Raw genomic sequence first — 13,600 nt, forward strand, 5'->3', positions numbered from 1 at the left:
GGGGCTGAATAATTTTGCACGCCCAATTTTTCAGTTTTTTTATTTGTTAAAAAAGTTTGAAATATCCAATAAATTTTGTTCCACTTCATGATTGTGTCCCACTTGTTGTTGATTCTTCACAAAAAATTACAGTTTTATATCTTTATGTTTGAAGCCTGAAATGTGGCAAAAGGTCGCAAAGTTCAAGGGGGCCGAATACTTTCGCAAGGCACTGTACTTACACTCAGGTTTCCATTCACAGGCTTTTTTTAAAGACAAATTATTCAGTAATGAAAACAATTTTTAATTTTAGCTCTGTATTTAGCTTTACACAGATGATGATGCTAATAATAATGATGATGATGATGATGATGATGATGATGATAATTATTATTATTACAGAAGGATTAGTTACATTTCCCCTGTTTTGTTTGTCCTCTAAATGAGAACCCCCTTGAGTCCTTCCTCAGTAGTAACTTTTCCATGATCAAGGCTCCTCAAACAAACAGGAAAAACCAGGTTGGCAGTGTGTGTTAGTGTACTGTCCTGCAGCAGCTGTGTGCAGGTCGAGGCCAGCTGCAGCATTCCTCCCTGACTGCAGAACAACTCAGGAGAGATCTGGTAGGAGCAGGACTGATCAGTCAGCCAACTCCTTCAGGTTACAGTCACCCAAAGACGGGAAACACCTCTGTCTGTCTATGGGTTGCTCTGTATGGAACTGTTTAAAAATGTATGTGTAATCAGTTTCCTTCATTAATTGTGTAAGCAATAGGTACTGCCAAGGAATCTCAGGCTTTTTTGTTCTAGCCAAATAGTGAATAATACCAAATTCTTGAAATAGAAGTGAAATAGCAGTGAATTTAATCCATGCTGCCTGTTGCTGACTGATTGTGTCACTTGCGAGTTGCTTCAGAAATAATTGGGTGTTGCATCTCTCATGCTTCATATCTGTGTTTGTCTGAAGTTGAGCTCATTTCGAGATGTGCTGTATGGATGTGTACGCTAATCTAATCAGTCATGTTGCTGGAAGCAAAAAGAACCCAGGTTACTCACTTTTAAAAGTTCCATTGTGTATGTGTGTGTGTGTGTGTTGAACCCCACCCTGTGTTTAATGTGCAGCTGGTGTCAGTTTTAGCCAATGACAGGGAAGATTATGCAGTTTTCTTCTACATGGCCATGAATAACTCTTGTTTCTGACTGGTGTCAATCCAAGGCTTATATGAACAGTTTAGACATGGTGCCGAACAGTTTAACCACAGGTCTAAATCACTGCAGGACATGCATTAAACTACACGTAACCAGCGTTGCTCAGCCCACCACTTTGGAACAGAAATATCTCAGAAATGACTGGACCGATTACCATGAAATTTTGTACTCCTGCTGCTCAGAGGATGGATCCTGCTGGTGCTGGATGGTCCCCTGGCTTTTCCTATAGCACCTCCAAAACTTTTCACTGATGCTGTTTAATACTGCAACATCTGCCTGGAAATTTTGAACTGGTGTCCAGGTGGTTATCCTCAGACTTTTTATTTCTTGCAAAGACAAGTTTCATGTTTGTGGTTTTGAGTTAAATGTCTCCACAACTATTGTTTCTGGATTTTCATTTTTACTTGGAAGACAAGGTAGTATATTTCTTTCAACATAAATTATGCCATTTATTCCTTCATTTAATCTTATTTGTCTAGTCTTGCACCAGTGAGCTGACGTGGAGGATTTGTCAGTAACGTTATTATCATCAGTCTGCATTAACAATGAGCTGTTTCAGTACGAGTCATATGCTGTTCTGCCTAAACCATTAAAAAGTCATTTAAAACTAATTTGTTATGTAGACATTGTAAGGCTGGACCAAATTATTTGACTATTGTTTCGTTGAGTAGGTAGTCAGTTTTCAGTTGTAGTATTCAAGTTTTTGTGACTGCAGGAAAATTTCAGTGTCGTATGAGTCTGATGATGAAGATGAATTGTTTATGGTAAGTGCTGACTGCCTGTGACTTCAAAGCTCTAGCTGGAATACTCTGCCACTGTAGACATTTAACATTGCCTGAACAACTGGACAGTGTGTGTCTGTAGGGTTGAACTAGTGAGAGAAGGAAATGAATAATTTACCACAGGCTTTTTAGCCCCCCCACACACACACACACACACACACACACCCCAGCCAGTCATCCGTCTGTATGCGGGGAGACATCCACACACATCCGTTCTTACACACTCAGAGGTTGGTGCTCTCATCGTAAGTGGCCTACTTAGCCAGCTGTTGAGCAGTTAGCAACTCATCCCCAAAGATCCTGGGATGGAAAATGCACAGTCACACATATATAGTACCCACAGCAGCTTTCTTGAGGTTTTTTTTTTTTTGTATGTGCTCCTTGCTTTCACAAATCTGTCCAACCAGTAGTCTTATGTAGTGTGGTCACAGGTTGTGAGCAGACGAATTCGTTTCATTTTAAGAACGTTTAGAGTCCCGACCTGAAGTCTCGAGGAGGTCAATATATGTGTTGGAAAGATTTTTTAAAGCAGTTTATGGGGCCTGGAGAGGCGAAGCCAATTCTAGTGTTTAATGTATTTTAAGAGGCTCAAGGAGGTGAAATGATCAGAATCAGAATCATTATCCAGAATTTTATTTATTCATTAGGGATGGGAAATGATTTTCAAATATTTGAAAAGTCTATAGTTTTGTCTTTAAAAACAAAGAGCCACTGTTTTCCCTTGCTTTTACCAGTGTCTGGAAGCAACGCGATAATGGGGTCATTTTACTACAGCGCCAAATACAAACAGCAGAAACATACAGAGACTGCAGCCATCAAGAAAAACGGTCACGACGCGACCGGATAAACTGATGCATGTGAGCTGTGCAGTCATTTGACAAGTGTTGAAAAGGCGTCTCAGATTTATCTTGAGATCCCTTGAATGGGGTCTAAGGTTGGGTCTTCCCTATTTCAGTTGATACAGCTCATGTGCACTTCAGTGTAATGTTTTAGAGACAGACCTGCACAGAGGAGCACAGAATCAGAGCATACTCCTCTCTGCTCTTCTCAGTGGCAAACAGTACCAGGCACTGTGCGAGTGAGAGATGTGTGCAGTGTTATAAACTGAAGCCAGTCACTGCTAACACATGCTAATCCTAGCTCATGCACACTGGTCCATGATGTCCAGAAACCAGCTGTGGTGTGGAGATGTCACAGGAGAATTGATATGATAATTTTTACATTTATCAACCTCGATTATTCACTCTATTATTCACAAGTATCTGGTTCTGCTTATTATATCAATATATGACAGTAACGATGATCCAAGTATTGAGAAAACTAATCTGGATTCTAATTTGGGCCGTAATTATTATTAAGTGGACTGATTTTCAGAAATTGATTCAAGCATCTTTTGCCATGTTTTCTCATTCTGCCTTATTGCACACTTATTCATTCACCTACTGTATTTATAAATGCAGTCATACCTATGCTCCCTCTATGATTTCATTTCTGGATTCATATGCTTATGACAATAGCTCAGTGTTTGTCCAGGGCAGTGGTTGTACAGACTGTGGACCTTTCTGAATACACACATGAAAAAAACACAGGCATGCTCCATTAAAACCTATTACTTCTAGATGTGCGATATTTCTTGCCTCTGCAAATTTCTTTTTGTGATGTCAGTGCACACTGTGGTGGTCCTATGTGGCTGTTGTGTCTTGAGAAAGCACTCGGTGGCATCTGACCTGCTCTCTATTGTACACGTCAGGCATTTCCTGGTCAACCGGAGGAAGGGTGGAGGATTCAAGCCATACACAGGTGTGTGTGTGTGTGCGCGTGCTGTTTTTGGAGGGGAAAGAACACAAGAAGAACTGTGATCACTGTTTCAGAGAAGGCTTGCGCGTGCACACACACACACACACACACACATCAGTTGTTAAGAAGAAGACGACATTTTGTTGTAAATGTTTAAGATCAGTGTTTTCGTATCTTGGGCTTCTTCGTGGTATTTTCCTCAGCAGCCACAGAAATCCTAAATAAACATTTCATTTTTCTGGACCCACATTTTGTCTACAAAGACGTATTTGACTTTGAGACGATGTGTTCTTTTCTTAGCTTGTTTCATGCAATATTTTAAAAACTTTTCCTTAACCCCCTCTAGCTCCATGGGTTATGTGTTTTAGAAATGTGATCTGCTGTCACCTGCAGCTCCAGATGACTGCCTGAGGCCAGTCAGCACTAGAAACCGTGTTCAGAACCGGACAGTGGGTGGTTCAAGTGACTTGCTCTGAATCTGTGTCTCACTTTCATTCTACATCAGGTCAGCCTATTTAGGTTTTGAACAGGCAGATATTCAAAGTGGAATGCTGGCAAAAAGCTAAGACTACTCAAAAAACCAAGATGCAAAACCACTCGATGAGTATGCTATTGGTGGACATTGTTTGCACAAAAGAATTCAAGAAGTTTATAAATGGAGACAAAACATTGAGGATGGTGGTGAAATGGCTAAAGAACACCTCAGTTATCATAGTGCAGTTATAGGTATTTTCATTGATTATCTAATTATTGATGATTTAATTAATCTGTTTTATATGCTCAATTATTTGGTTTGTACAATCAGAGGAAATGGTGAAAAATCCCAATCAATATCCTACAGCCAAAAGTGACAGTTGCTGATTAGTTTGTTGTTGACTGATTAATGGACTAATTGTTTCAGCTCCCTAACATTTCTTATTACATGGCATTTACTGTTGACATGCCCTTAAGCAAAGTTTTGAAATAGACTACTGTAAGTGGCTGTGGTTGGCAGCAACTCCCAGCTGGGAATGTATAAAAATGTTTGTGAATAATGGTGAAAGAACGCCCCCTAATGGAGCATTTTGTAGGTGCATGTGTTTCACCTCTTTCTTTCATCACTTTTGTCGTTTGTTTGTTTGTTTTTTGCACAGCCTTTACTCAGGAAATACTGTGCAGCGTTGGTGGAGAAGTGACAAACTGATCTTCAAGTAGCAAACACGTTTTTTCTGGCTTTTTTAAATTCTCTCTCCCCACCTCTTCTTTCCTTTTTGTTTGTTTGATCTGATTAATTACTGAGGTTGCTTGTAACACAGGAATACAGTAAGTGGATAACAGTGAATTTCAGTGTTTTAGTTGATGCCACATTGGAGTTGTCGGGCTGGAAGTGGAGCAGCTCTTTTTAGAAATTTAATGATGCCTCATTGTGTAGGACTGCAACTATCTTTATTATTAATTGGTCTGTGGATAATTTCTTGATTAATGAAGAAAAACGAACATTAGGATTTTCTCTGCTTTGCACAGAAAACATGTTTAGATCTGTTTTATCATCATCTAGATAAATGTCACTGGGCAAAAAAGCAGCTTGCTCCAGACTTAACATTAAGTGCAGATCTGCAAGAAGTGGAGTCCATAAAAATAACATAAGCTAGGGTTAAAGCTAAGATCAGACAAAAAAGGAAATAATCCAGTTTGTAAAATCAATATCTAAAATGTGACCTTTGACTTGAAATGATTCTCATTTCTTTTTACCTGTTGTTTTCTCTTTATTTCTTCAGGTCTGTGTACGATGGTCAGGAACATGGCCTGTTCATGGAGAAGCTGGATGTGCGAATCCGGAACCATGACCGAGAAATTGAGAAGATGTGTAACCATCACTTCCAGGGGTTTGTCGACTCCATCACCGAGCTTCTCAAAGTACGAGGAGAGGCGCAGAAACTGAAGGTAAGGAGCGAGTAGGAAGATTGTGTGACGGAGATGAGCGTTAACAGATTCACAGAAAGATGGTTTACAGATTAAGATGGTAGACGGCTGGTTTGAATGCGATGTGTAAGATGCAGAAAACTGAAGGGAAAAGTAAATATGGAATGACAGTTTGTGATATGTTTGTCTCATGTTTGTTCTTATTCTTTCAGAGCCAGGTGATTGAGACCAACGATGATATGAGACAAACATATCACAGTTTGTTTTTATTTTTTCAGAGCCAGGTGATTGAGACCAACGGGCGTCTTCAGGATGATGGCAAAATGGTGAGTTGACAGGTTCATAAATATCAAAGATGTATGTTAGAAGTTGCAGGAGACTTATTAAATTCACCCAATTTCTTCACCCTTCTCCTGTTTCAGCTCATTAGCTCCATGGAGGAGCTGAAACAATGTCGGGTGCAGCAGAGAAACATTGCTACTACCATAGACAAACTGACGCACTGCCTACCAGGTAATGCACAAACCAACCCACAGTGTGGAATACTGTGGATTTAAAGGAGAATGGGATTTATAATGCAGCCATCAGACACTTGACTGTGTTGTCTTACAGTTGAATACAGTTGATGGACTTTTATAGGAGAAAATTAACTGAACTGTTTCAAATTGTATACAGTTAGAAAACATGGAACTGCAGCTCTGTTCAAGTAACCTTTATTACCTTTATTTATTTATTTATTTGCGTTGCCTTTTTTGTTTTCACCAGTCCTGGAGATGTACAGCAAACTTCAGGAGGAGATGAAAGCCAAAAGGTATGTTCCTAATTAGGGGTGGCACGATACCACTTTTCCATGTCCGATACCGATACCGATACCCCAATTTTGAGTATCTGCCGATACCGATCCAAAATGATATTTTTCCCCTCTGTTAAACAATTGCTTAGTAACACATTTGTCAAATATTCTACTCTCCTAAAGGAAGAAATACATCGCCCACAACCATGAGTTGTGCAACACTGCTGCTTAATTTTTATTTCAATTCTTCAAACAGAGAACTTTTAGCAGCACTTTTGACTAGTCAGCACAATTCAAACATTCAAGTAAAATTTTAGGTGCACCTTTGTGTAAACGTTTGTTATTCTCTAAATACTTAGGTTTGAAAGAATAATAATTCCAGCATCAAACACTGGATATAACCATAACTTAAATAACAATAACTTAACATTAAATGTAATAGAATCTCCATAATTGGACAGTAAAACACAGTAACCTAGTCTGGTATTGAACTGTAAGACCAGTACGAACATTTGAAACATCAAGTAAAATATTTGAATATTTATTCAAGTTTTTCAGTACCTGCCTGGCCATGAAAACTGTCACAAAAACCAGTGCCTCATGTTTTCACTGTCCTTGTTTAACTTAAGTGTGTAACTTCACTTTAACATGAGGGGCAAATTCTTTTTTAGAAAGATTAGCATTTCAGCCTTCTCAGCTGTCAGGCTGCTCCTCCGTTCATCAATAATAATGGAGGCAGAGCTGAAAAGTCTTTCACTCTCCACACTTGTTGAAGGTGCACAGAGAAATCTAGCGGCCATAACCGCCAGGTTGGGCAGCCTAGGTTGGTGGTGTTAAAGTTTCCAGCGCTGCTGCCACCCCTTGAAACCCTCACGCTGCATAAACTGCATTCAGCTTTGCTTTTGTCCTCTTCGCTGAGTTTAAAATAACTCCACACAGCCGACATGGTAACGCTGATCGGTCTCACTCATGCCTGTCGATCTCATGTCTCGTAAAGCAGTCATATGATAGTTTAAAACAAATTCTCTGTAGAGTATCGGATCGGATTATACGCCCCTCTCTTTGCGATATCCGATCCACAGATTTTGGCCAATATTGGACTAATATCGATACTTAATATCGGATCGGCTCACCCCTATTCCTAATTGCATTTTTTGGCGATTAAGACTGTCATCATCAGATTATTAATTTTTTTTTATCTTTTCCCCTAAATTGATAGATTTATATCAGTTACAGTGTGAGAATTTAGGCATGTAGGTAACATTTCCTGCAGATATTGGTTCATATGTTTTAACTAAAGTATTAAATGTATCCATCAATCACAAAGTAGCCTACTGGATTTTCAGTTGGAGCTCAAATGTAGATACTGGGTCCTTGCAAGGTCAGGATTTGGGGGTCCACCTGAGAGTCAGTTATACAGTAGGTGACAGAAGGGTCCTTGGAGTCTTGGAACACTGCATGGTGAGGAAGAAGTCAGCGCATTCAGTCCTGGATCCACACTCTTAAATAGAAAGTAATATGGTCAGTGGCAATTGTAGTACTGATTGGGAGGGACCAAAATTGTAACCATGATTTCATATTTTTATTATTATTATTATCCTGAGATATCACAGATAACTTGAATACATATTGATGTGTAAATGTTTCCCATCTCTTTAAATGCACATTTGAATATTCATCGCAATAATCACTAGTACACTTTGGCCAATTTAACTGTTGTTTCTCTGCCGCCACAAGATGGAGCCAGAGTGCTTGGAATGGAAATACAAAAGCTTCTGTGTTTCTTTTTGCCTTCCTGCCCTTGGTCTGACCTGTAGAAAAGAGTCTGCTTGGTCATAAATTTGTTCTTTGTTTGTGTGTTTTTCACCTACTCTCTGTTCTGTAGCTGCTGGGCTCACAGAGAGCAGGAAGAGGTCAGCCAACAACTGCTGTCCATAAAGAAAGTGTGTGTGTGTGGAGTAGGTGGTTGGGGATATTGTATTGCCAAAGCTCCCTGAGGTGTATCTGAGTTTATTTTTTTTTCTCTGTGCTTGTAGGTGTGTTTTGTCTTGTGTGTTTCTGCTTGGTTCTAGTAATGCAGCAGACAGTCAGGACAGTGTTGTATTGCTATGTGTCCTTGAGGTTTGCTGGTTCATTCACCGGAGTTTAATTTGAACCTGAAGTTTAAATTAAGTTCATAAGAAATCAGCTGACTGAATTGTTGAATAAACAAATTAAGTGGGCTTTTTCAAGTGCATGATTCCTGTGTGTGTGTGTGTGTGTGTTACTGTAGGTACTACCCTGCTTTGCGGATCTTGGAGAACCTGGAACGGACTTGTCTTCCGAGAGCGGGTCAGTACCGGTTCTGCTCTATCATGGCAGAGAACATCCCCAAACTGAGGACACAAATCAGGGACACGGCTATGATGCAGCTGAGAGACTTCCTGGAGAGCATCCGGAAACACTCAGACAAGATAGGAGAGACGGCTATCAAACAGGTACACAAACATACAACCGTTTTTAAGTATCTACAATGTTTATGTAATCATACATGCTAAATTTTGCTTTCTAGGTCCAACACAAACTACTGCTTGATACTGATGGGAGTACTGTTAGTTTTGCAGGTTGGCCAGATAAACAAAATCTTTTTTGACCCAGTGGTGGCACTAGAGTCAAAGTTAGAGTTCATGCTATTACAATTCATCAGGAGGAGGAAACAAATTTGTGTACTAAGTTCCAAATCAATACTGGTGGACTGAGCAGCGCCATCTCTTCCACACCACTAGCCTGCCTAAAAATAGTTTTCACACCTGTAACTTGAGCAATCAGCTGACAAATGTAAATGCTTACACATTTCTACATTTGCTGGTGATGTGAAATGTCTCTGAAGGAAGAAATCATCTTTGTGCAGCCACTTACACAAACATTTGTGATGGTGTACCACTGTTGATCCAGAGAGCAATCAGTGCAGAAAAGCTGGGAGCAAATGTCAGTGTGATTGACTTGAATGGCCATGTACCAGTGTTTATAGAAGTTCATTTTTCAGATAAATCAGTGTGTGTGTGTGTCTAACATCAGTTCACTTTTAAATATATGTGTGAATGTGTCTGTTGGTAAGGACTCCACAGTGTTACCGGCTTGTCTGTCTGCCCTCATACCACATTTGGGTTTTGGTCTCCATCATGCATTTCTCTCTCTTTTAATCAGAAGCAGCCTCTCCATGTATGTGTGTGTCTTTGTGTCTCTGTGTCTTTCTCTGTGGTTCCACTGCCAGTAAACAAGCATGTAGGCGCTGCAGGAGATGTCGTGGCTTGTCAGTGAACACGTGCAGATATACACACTCGCATACACGTACCGATGCAGAGACCCAGCTTTTTAGCACTTACCTCATTGTTCTTCTGTTTTCCAAGGCCAAGGAAGTTACATATGACTGTGTCCGTTTGTCTTTTGTAGTATCCATAGCTCACTTGGAGGTCTCTTGTGTATTTGCGTGCTTTCATTAGTTGGGGAATGTTGTTCCTTGGAGTTGCAGGATGAAGGGGAGGGATGGGAATGAGGAAGGAGGGTTTGCTGACAGAGAGATGAAGACTTGGAGGAAAGAAGATGCATATTCATAAATGTACTGAAATCAAATCTTAGCTTCCTTTGTTAGTAATTGTAGATTGAGACCTTTAGCAAATAATTACTTGTTACATTGACCTGCTTGTCTAAGATGCATACCAGCATCCCTGTTTGAACCTGGCCCTGGATCTTTGTTACACTTGGTTCCATTCTGTTTGCCAACATTTCCTGCCTGTTTCTTACCTGAACAGCATCTTAGGAAATACTGAATAATTAAATTTTACTTTACAGTAGGGCCCTGTAACCTGGTTACTCTATTTTGCAATGAGAGGCAGACATTTCTAAAATTAGTAGGTTCACTTGACACTTTTCAAATTTAGAAGTCTTCATTTGAAGCAAAAGTTTTGGATCCTCACTTCCTGTAGATAAGTGTCTTTACACACAGTACAGCTGCTTCATTCAGGTGAAGGTGATTATACTGGTACAGTCAGTGGAGATGGTCCCTGTTATAGCTCATCTGTGAACTTTAGGCTTTTAAACTGAATTTATATTGATGAAGATTGTTAATTGGTGCAGTTATTTGTTATATCTTGTTGTTCCTGCTTGTTTTTAGAGAACATTAGTCCAATTAATGCCACTGAGCGCTATTAAGTGAACCCGTCTTGAGTATGTTTTCTGATCATGTGTTCCTTGTAGCCACCCATTTTGTGTTGGTGAGTTCTGGTACAAATAAAAAACCATGTCACTAAACACAGATCATTTTAAACTGGTTCCACAGCCATTATAATGACTTAACTCTACAGTTATATAGGATATAGAGCTGGAGTCGTATGGATGGCTAATCACTGAATGCTCCAGTATAGTTGGTGCCCTTGTTTAACACATCTGTTGACATTGGATAGTAGTTTACAGCCCTAATTGTTTACTCTTCAGGAAGAATCCACAATGATGGAACTTCCTTTAGATGTCACTAGAGGATCATTTCTTAGCGTTTATCCAAATCAGTGCTATTTCTGGTTGTCAAGGGAGTTTACAGGTCCTCAAGCACCTATAGTGAAACGTAACCGTCGCAAGTCACTGGTTACATGGATGGTTTTATGAGCATGAAAATTATGTGACCCATATGTTATGGCTACCAAATCTCAACTCACTAGAACAGTTATGGAAGATTATAACTGTGCTTTGCAACACAATTATCATCAAAACACCAAATGGGTATATATTTTTTTTAATAATTAGTTTTATAGAGTGATATTCATCCTTCCAGAAGGGTCCTGCTACATAAAATAAGATAATCCTTTTTTTCATTGTAACACGTACAATGAAATTTTAGTGACCTCCAGTCGGTGCAGCAATAAAAAAAAAAAAAAAAGAAATAAAACCATATTAAAAACATAACCACTTAAAAAAATAAAATAAACAGACCTCTCACCCCCCCTTGATTTGATTACTCTGTGCTGTCTACTTGACAGAAGCATTTCAAAGAGTGAACATCCAGGGTGTGAAGTGTCCTTAATGATGTTCTGAGCTTTTTTGAGGCAGTGTCTAGGAGTTTTGAAACTGTTCTCAGTCCCTGAGAACAAACAACATCTTACTAAGTCAATTTCTGTAGTTTTTTTTTTCTTTATTAATTTTTTGTAGCATTTGTTGATTAAATCAATACATTCACAGCAAGCAGGGAGTTCATTGTCATCACATTGAAACTACAAACACTAAAGTAATGGAGTAAGAAATTTGGTTCAGATGACGTTTATACTTGTGTAAAAAAAAAAATAGTCCCCACATATTGTATCACTCCACATGCATACACTGAACCTTTCAATGATCCTTCAGGTGGGGGGTCCTTGAATTGTAATTAGAGAATCACTGGCGTAGAAAATCCACTTGCAGTCCCTGAAGAAGCTAACCGCTAACTCCTCTAACCACTAATTACAACAGAGATTATGGAAACCAGTGGTCCAACAGACCTCATACTGATACTTGTATCATGTTGGCTCCGAGTGCTCACACTCAGCAGCCACATGTTTTTGTGTTTGTGTGTGTGTGTGTGTGTGTGTGTGTGTGTGTGTGTGTGTGTGTGTGTGCTTGCACACGGGTGAACAAATTAGAAGTTCTCCTCCTTTCCTTCCTCTCCTTTGTCCCTCTTTTCCTCAGTTTTTCTTAATGTGCTTTTGCTTTTATTTCTGTCTCTCCATCTCTTTCTTGCTCAGACAGTGTGTCTCTCTGGTGTGCTCTGTTCCAAATTAGCTGTAACTCTCTGTACCCAGCCGTTGTTACAGCTCCCTTGACCAAGGATGTGAAAATAAATAGATCTGGGGAAAGAGGAGGTGGAGGAGGGCATGGAGAGAGGAGAGTGCAAGGCTCACAATGGAGCTATTGTCTGTTGCCACATACTCATAGAGGAGGAAGAGAAGAGAGGGTGGAAAAGGGTATGGAGGAAAAGGATGAGGAAGAAGACAGCAGAGAGGGAGGAGAGGGGGAAGTATGAGAGTGGAAAGGGAGGGAAACAGAAAAGAGGAAAGGGAAGAGGAGGAAAAAGGTCAAGACAAAGTGAAGAGGAAGAAATGAGCAAAGAGGACAACAGGGAAAGGATGGGAAAAGGGAGGAACAAGATGTAGGAAATCATGGATGCAGATGAGAGAAACAGAAGGACTGTGCAAATAGGTTGTTAAATAAGATAAAGGTGGTAGACATTTAGGGGAAGGGGGTAAAACAAGTGGGCAAATGAGGAGAAAATGGATATGTTTAAGGAAGAGGAGGAAGAGAGTGGAAGTAAAAGCAAAAGGGAGACAGGAGTAAGGATACCGCTGTATGGAGGAGGACTAGGAAAATGAAAATAGAAGGAGAAAGTGATAAAGAGGAGTATCCAGGTAAAAAAAATGGGGTAGAGGGTGGAAAGGGACAGACAAGGAAGAAAAAAGGTATGAACAGAGATAAGAGAATATTGGATGATGGAGAAAAGAAATGGGAAGAAGAGAGACAAAACCCAAGAAAGTGAATGAAGGATAGGTAAGATGAATGAAAGGGTCAGGTGTGCAGAGGAAGTGGGAATAAGAGAGGCCATGATCTGACAGTCAGTCAGTCTAGGGTTGCTTGAAGTCGAGCTAAATCAGGCTCATCAGCTTTATTCCCTTGACTGAATGTGACTTTTGCTACTGCCAATGCAACTGTGCAAAGTCTTAGGCATTTACGACATTTAGATTCTTATTCCTCACACTATACCATCAGGGAAGTGTCCGATTGGCCCCAAATTCATTGTGTGGCATGATCAGCCCAATCATACAGCCGCAAAAAAGCAAGGAGTCTATGAAGTGAAATCAGTCACAATTTGTAACATCAAAATTAGGATTTGAGTGGTTGAAAATACACGTATAGTGATTGTGTAAAATGTTTTAAAACCGAAAATATGGTTCAAACATTAGAAAAGATTAAAATTTTTGAAACTTCATTAATATGCGTCTTCAAAGCTTTGAAAGTTGGTTTACAGGTATTCGGCACACTCAAGACACCAGTGGAAGGACAGAGACTAGGAAATGAGAGGGATTTTGAACATTTTTTCATAACTCACTGCCCTGTCACTTGCCATTTCCCTCTTTCCTTC

The 13,600-nt window shown here is 39.8% G+C and overlaps 1 protein-coding gene across 1 annotated transcript in view; it reads left to right on the forward strand.

Annotated features, from left to right (window-relative positions):
* Positions 1 to 13,600, forward strand: part of exoc6b (exocyst complex component 6B) — a 79,959-nt gene that overhangs the window by 3,918 nt on the left and 62,441 nt on the right. The window contains exons 2-6 of the mRNA XM_020624271.1: positions 5,522 to 5,687; positions 5,945 to 5,992; positions 6,089 to 6,179; positions 6,432 to 6,477; positions 8,732 to 8,936. Of these exons, the coding sequence (XP_020479927.1) occupies positions 5,522 to 5,687; positions 5,945 to 5,992; positions 6,089 to 6,179; positions 6,432 to 6,477; positions 8,732 to 8,936 (556 nt within the window). The remainder of the gene's footprint in view (positions 1 to 5,521; positions 5,688 to 5,944; positions 5,993 to 6,088; positions 6,180 to 6,431; positions 6,478 to 8,731; positions 8,937 to 13,600) is intronic.

This window comes from Monopterus albus, unplaced genomic scaffold (assembly GCF_001952655.1).
Source record: "Monopterus albus unplaced genomic scaffold, M_albus_1.0 scaffold324.1, whole genome shotgun sequence".
Taxonomy (NCBI): Eukaryota; Metazoa; Chordata; class Actinopteri; order Synbranchiformes; family Synbranchidae; genus Monopterus; species Monopterus albus.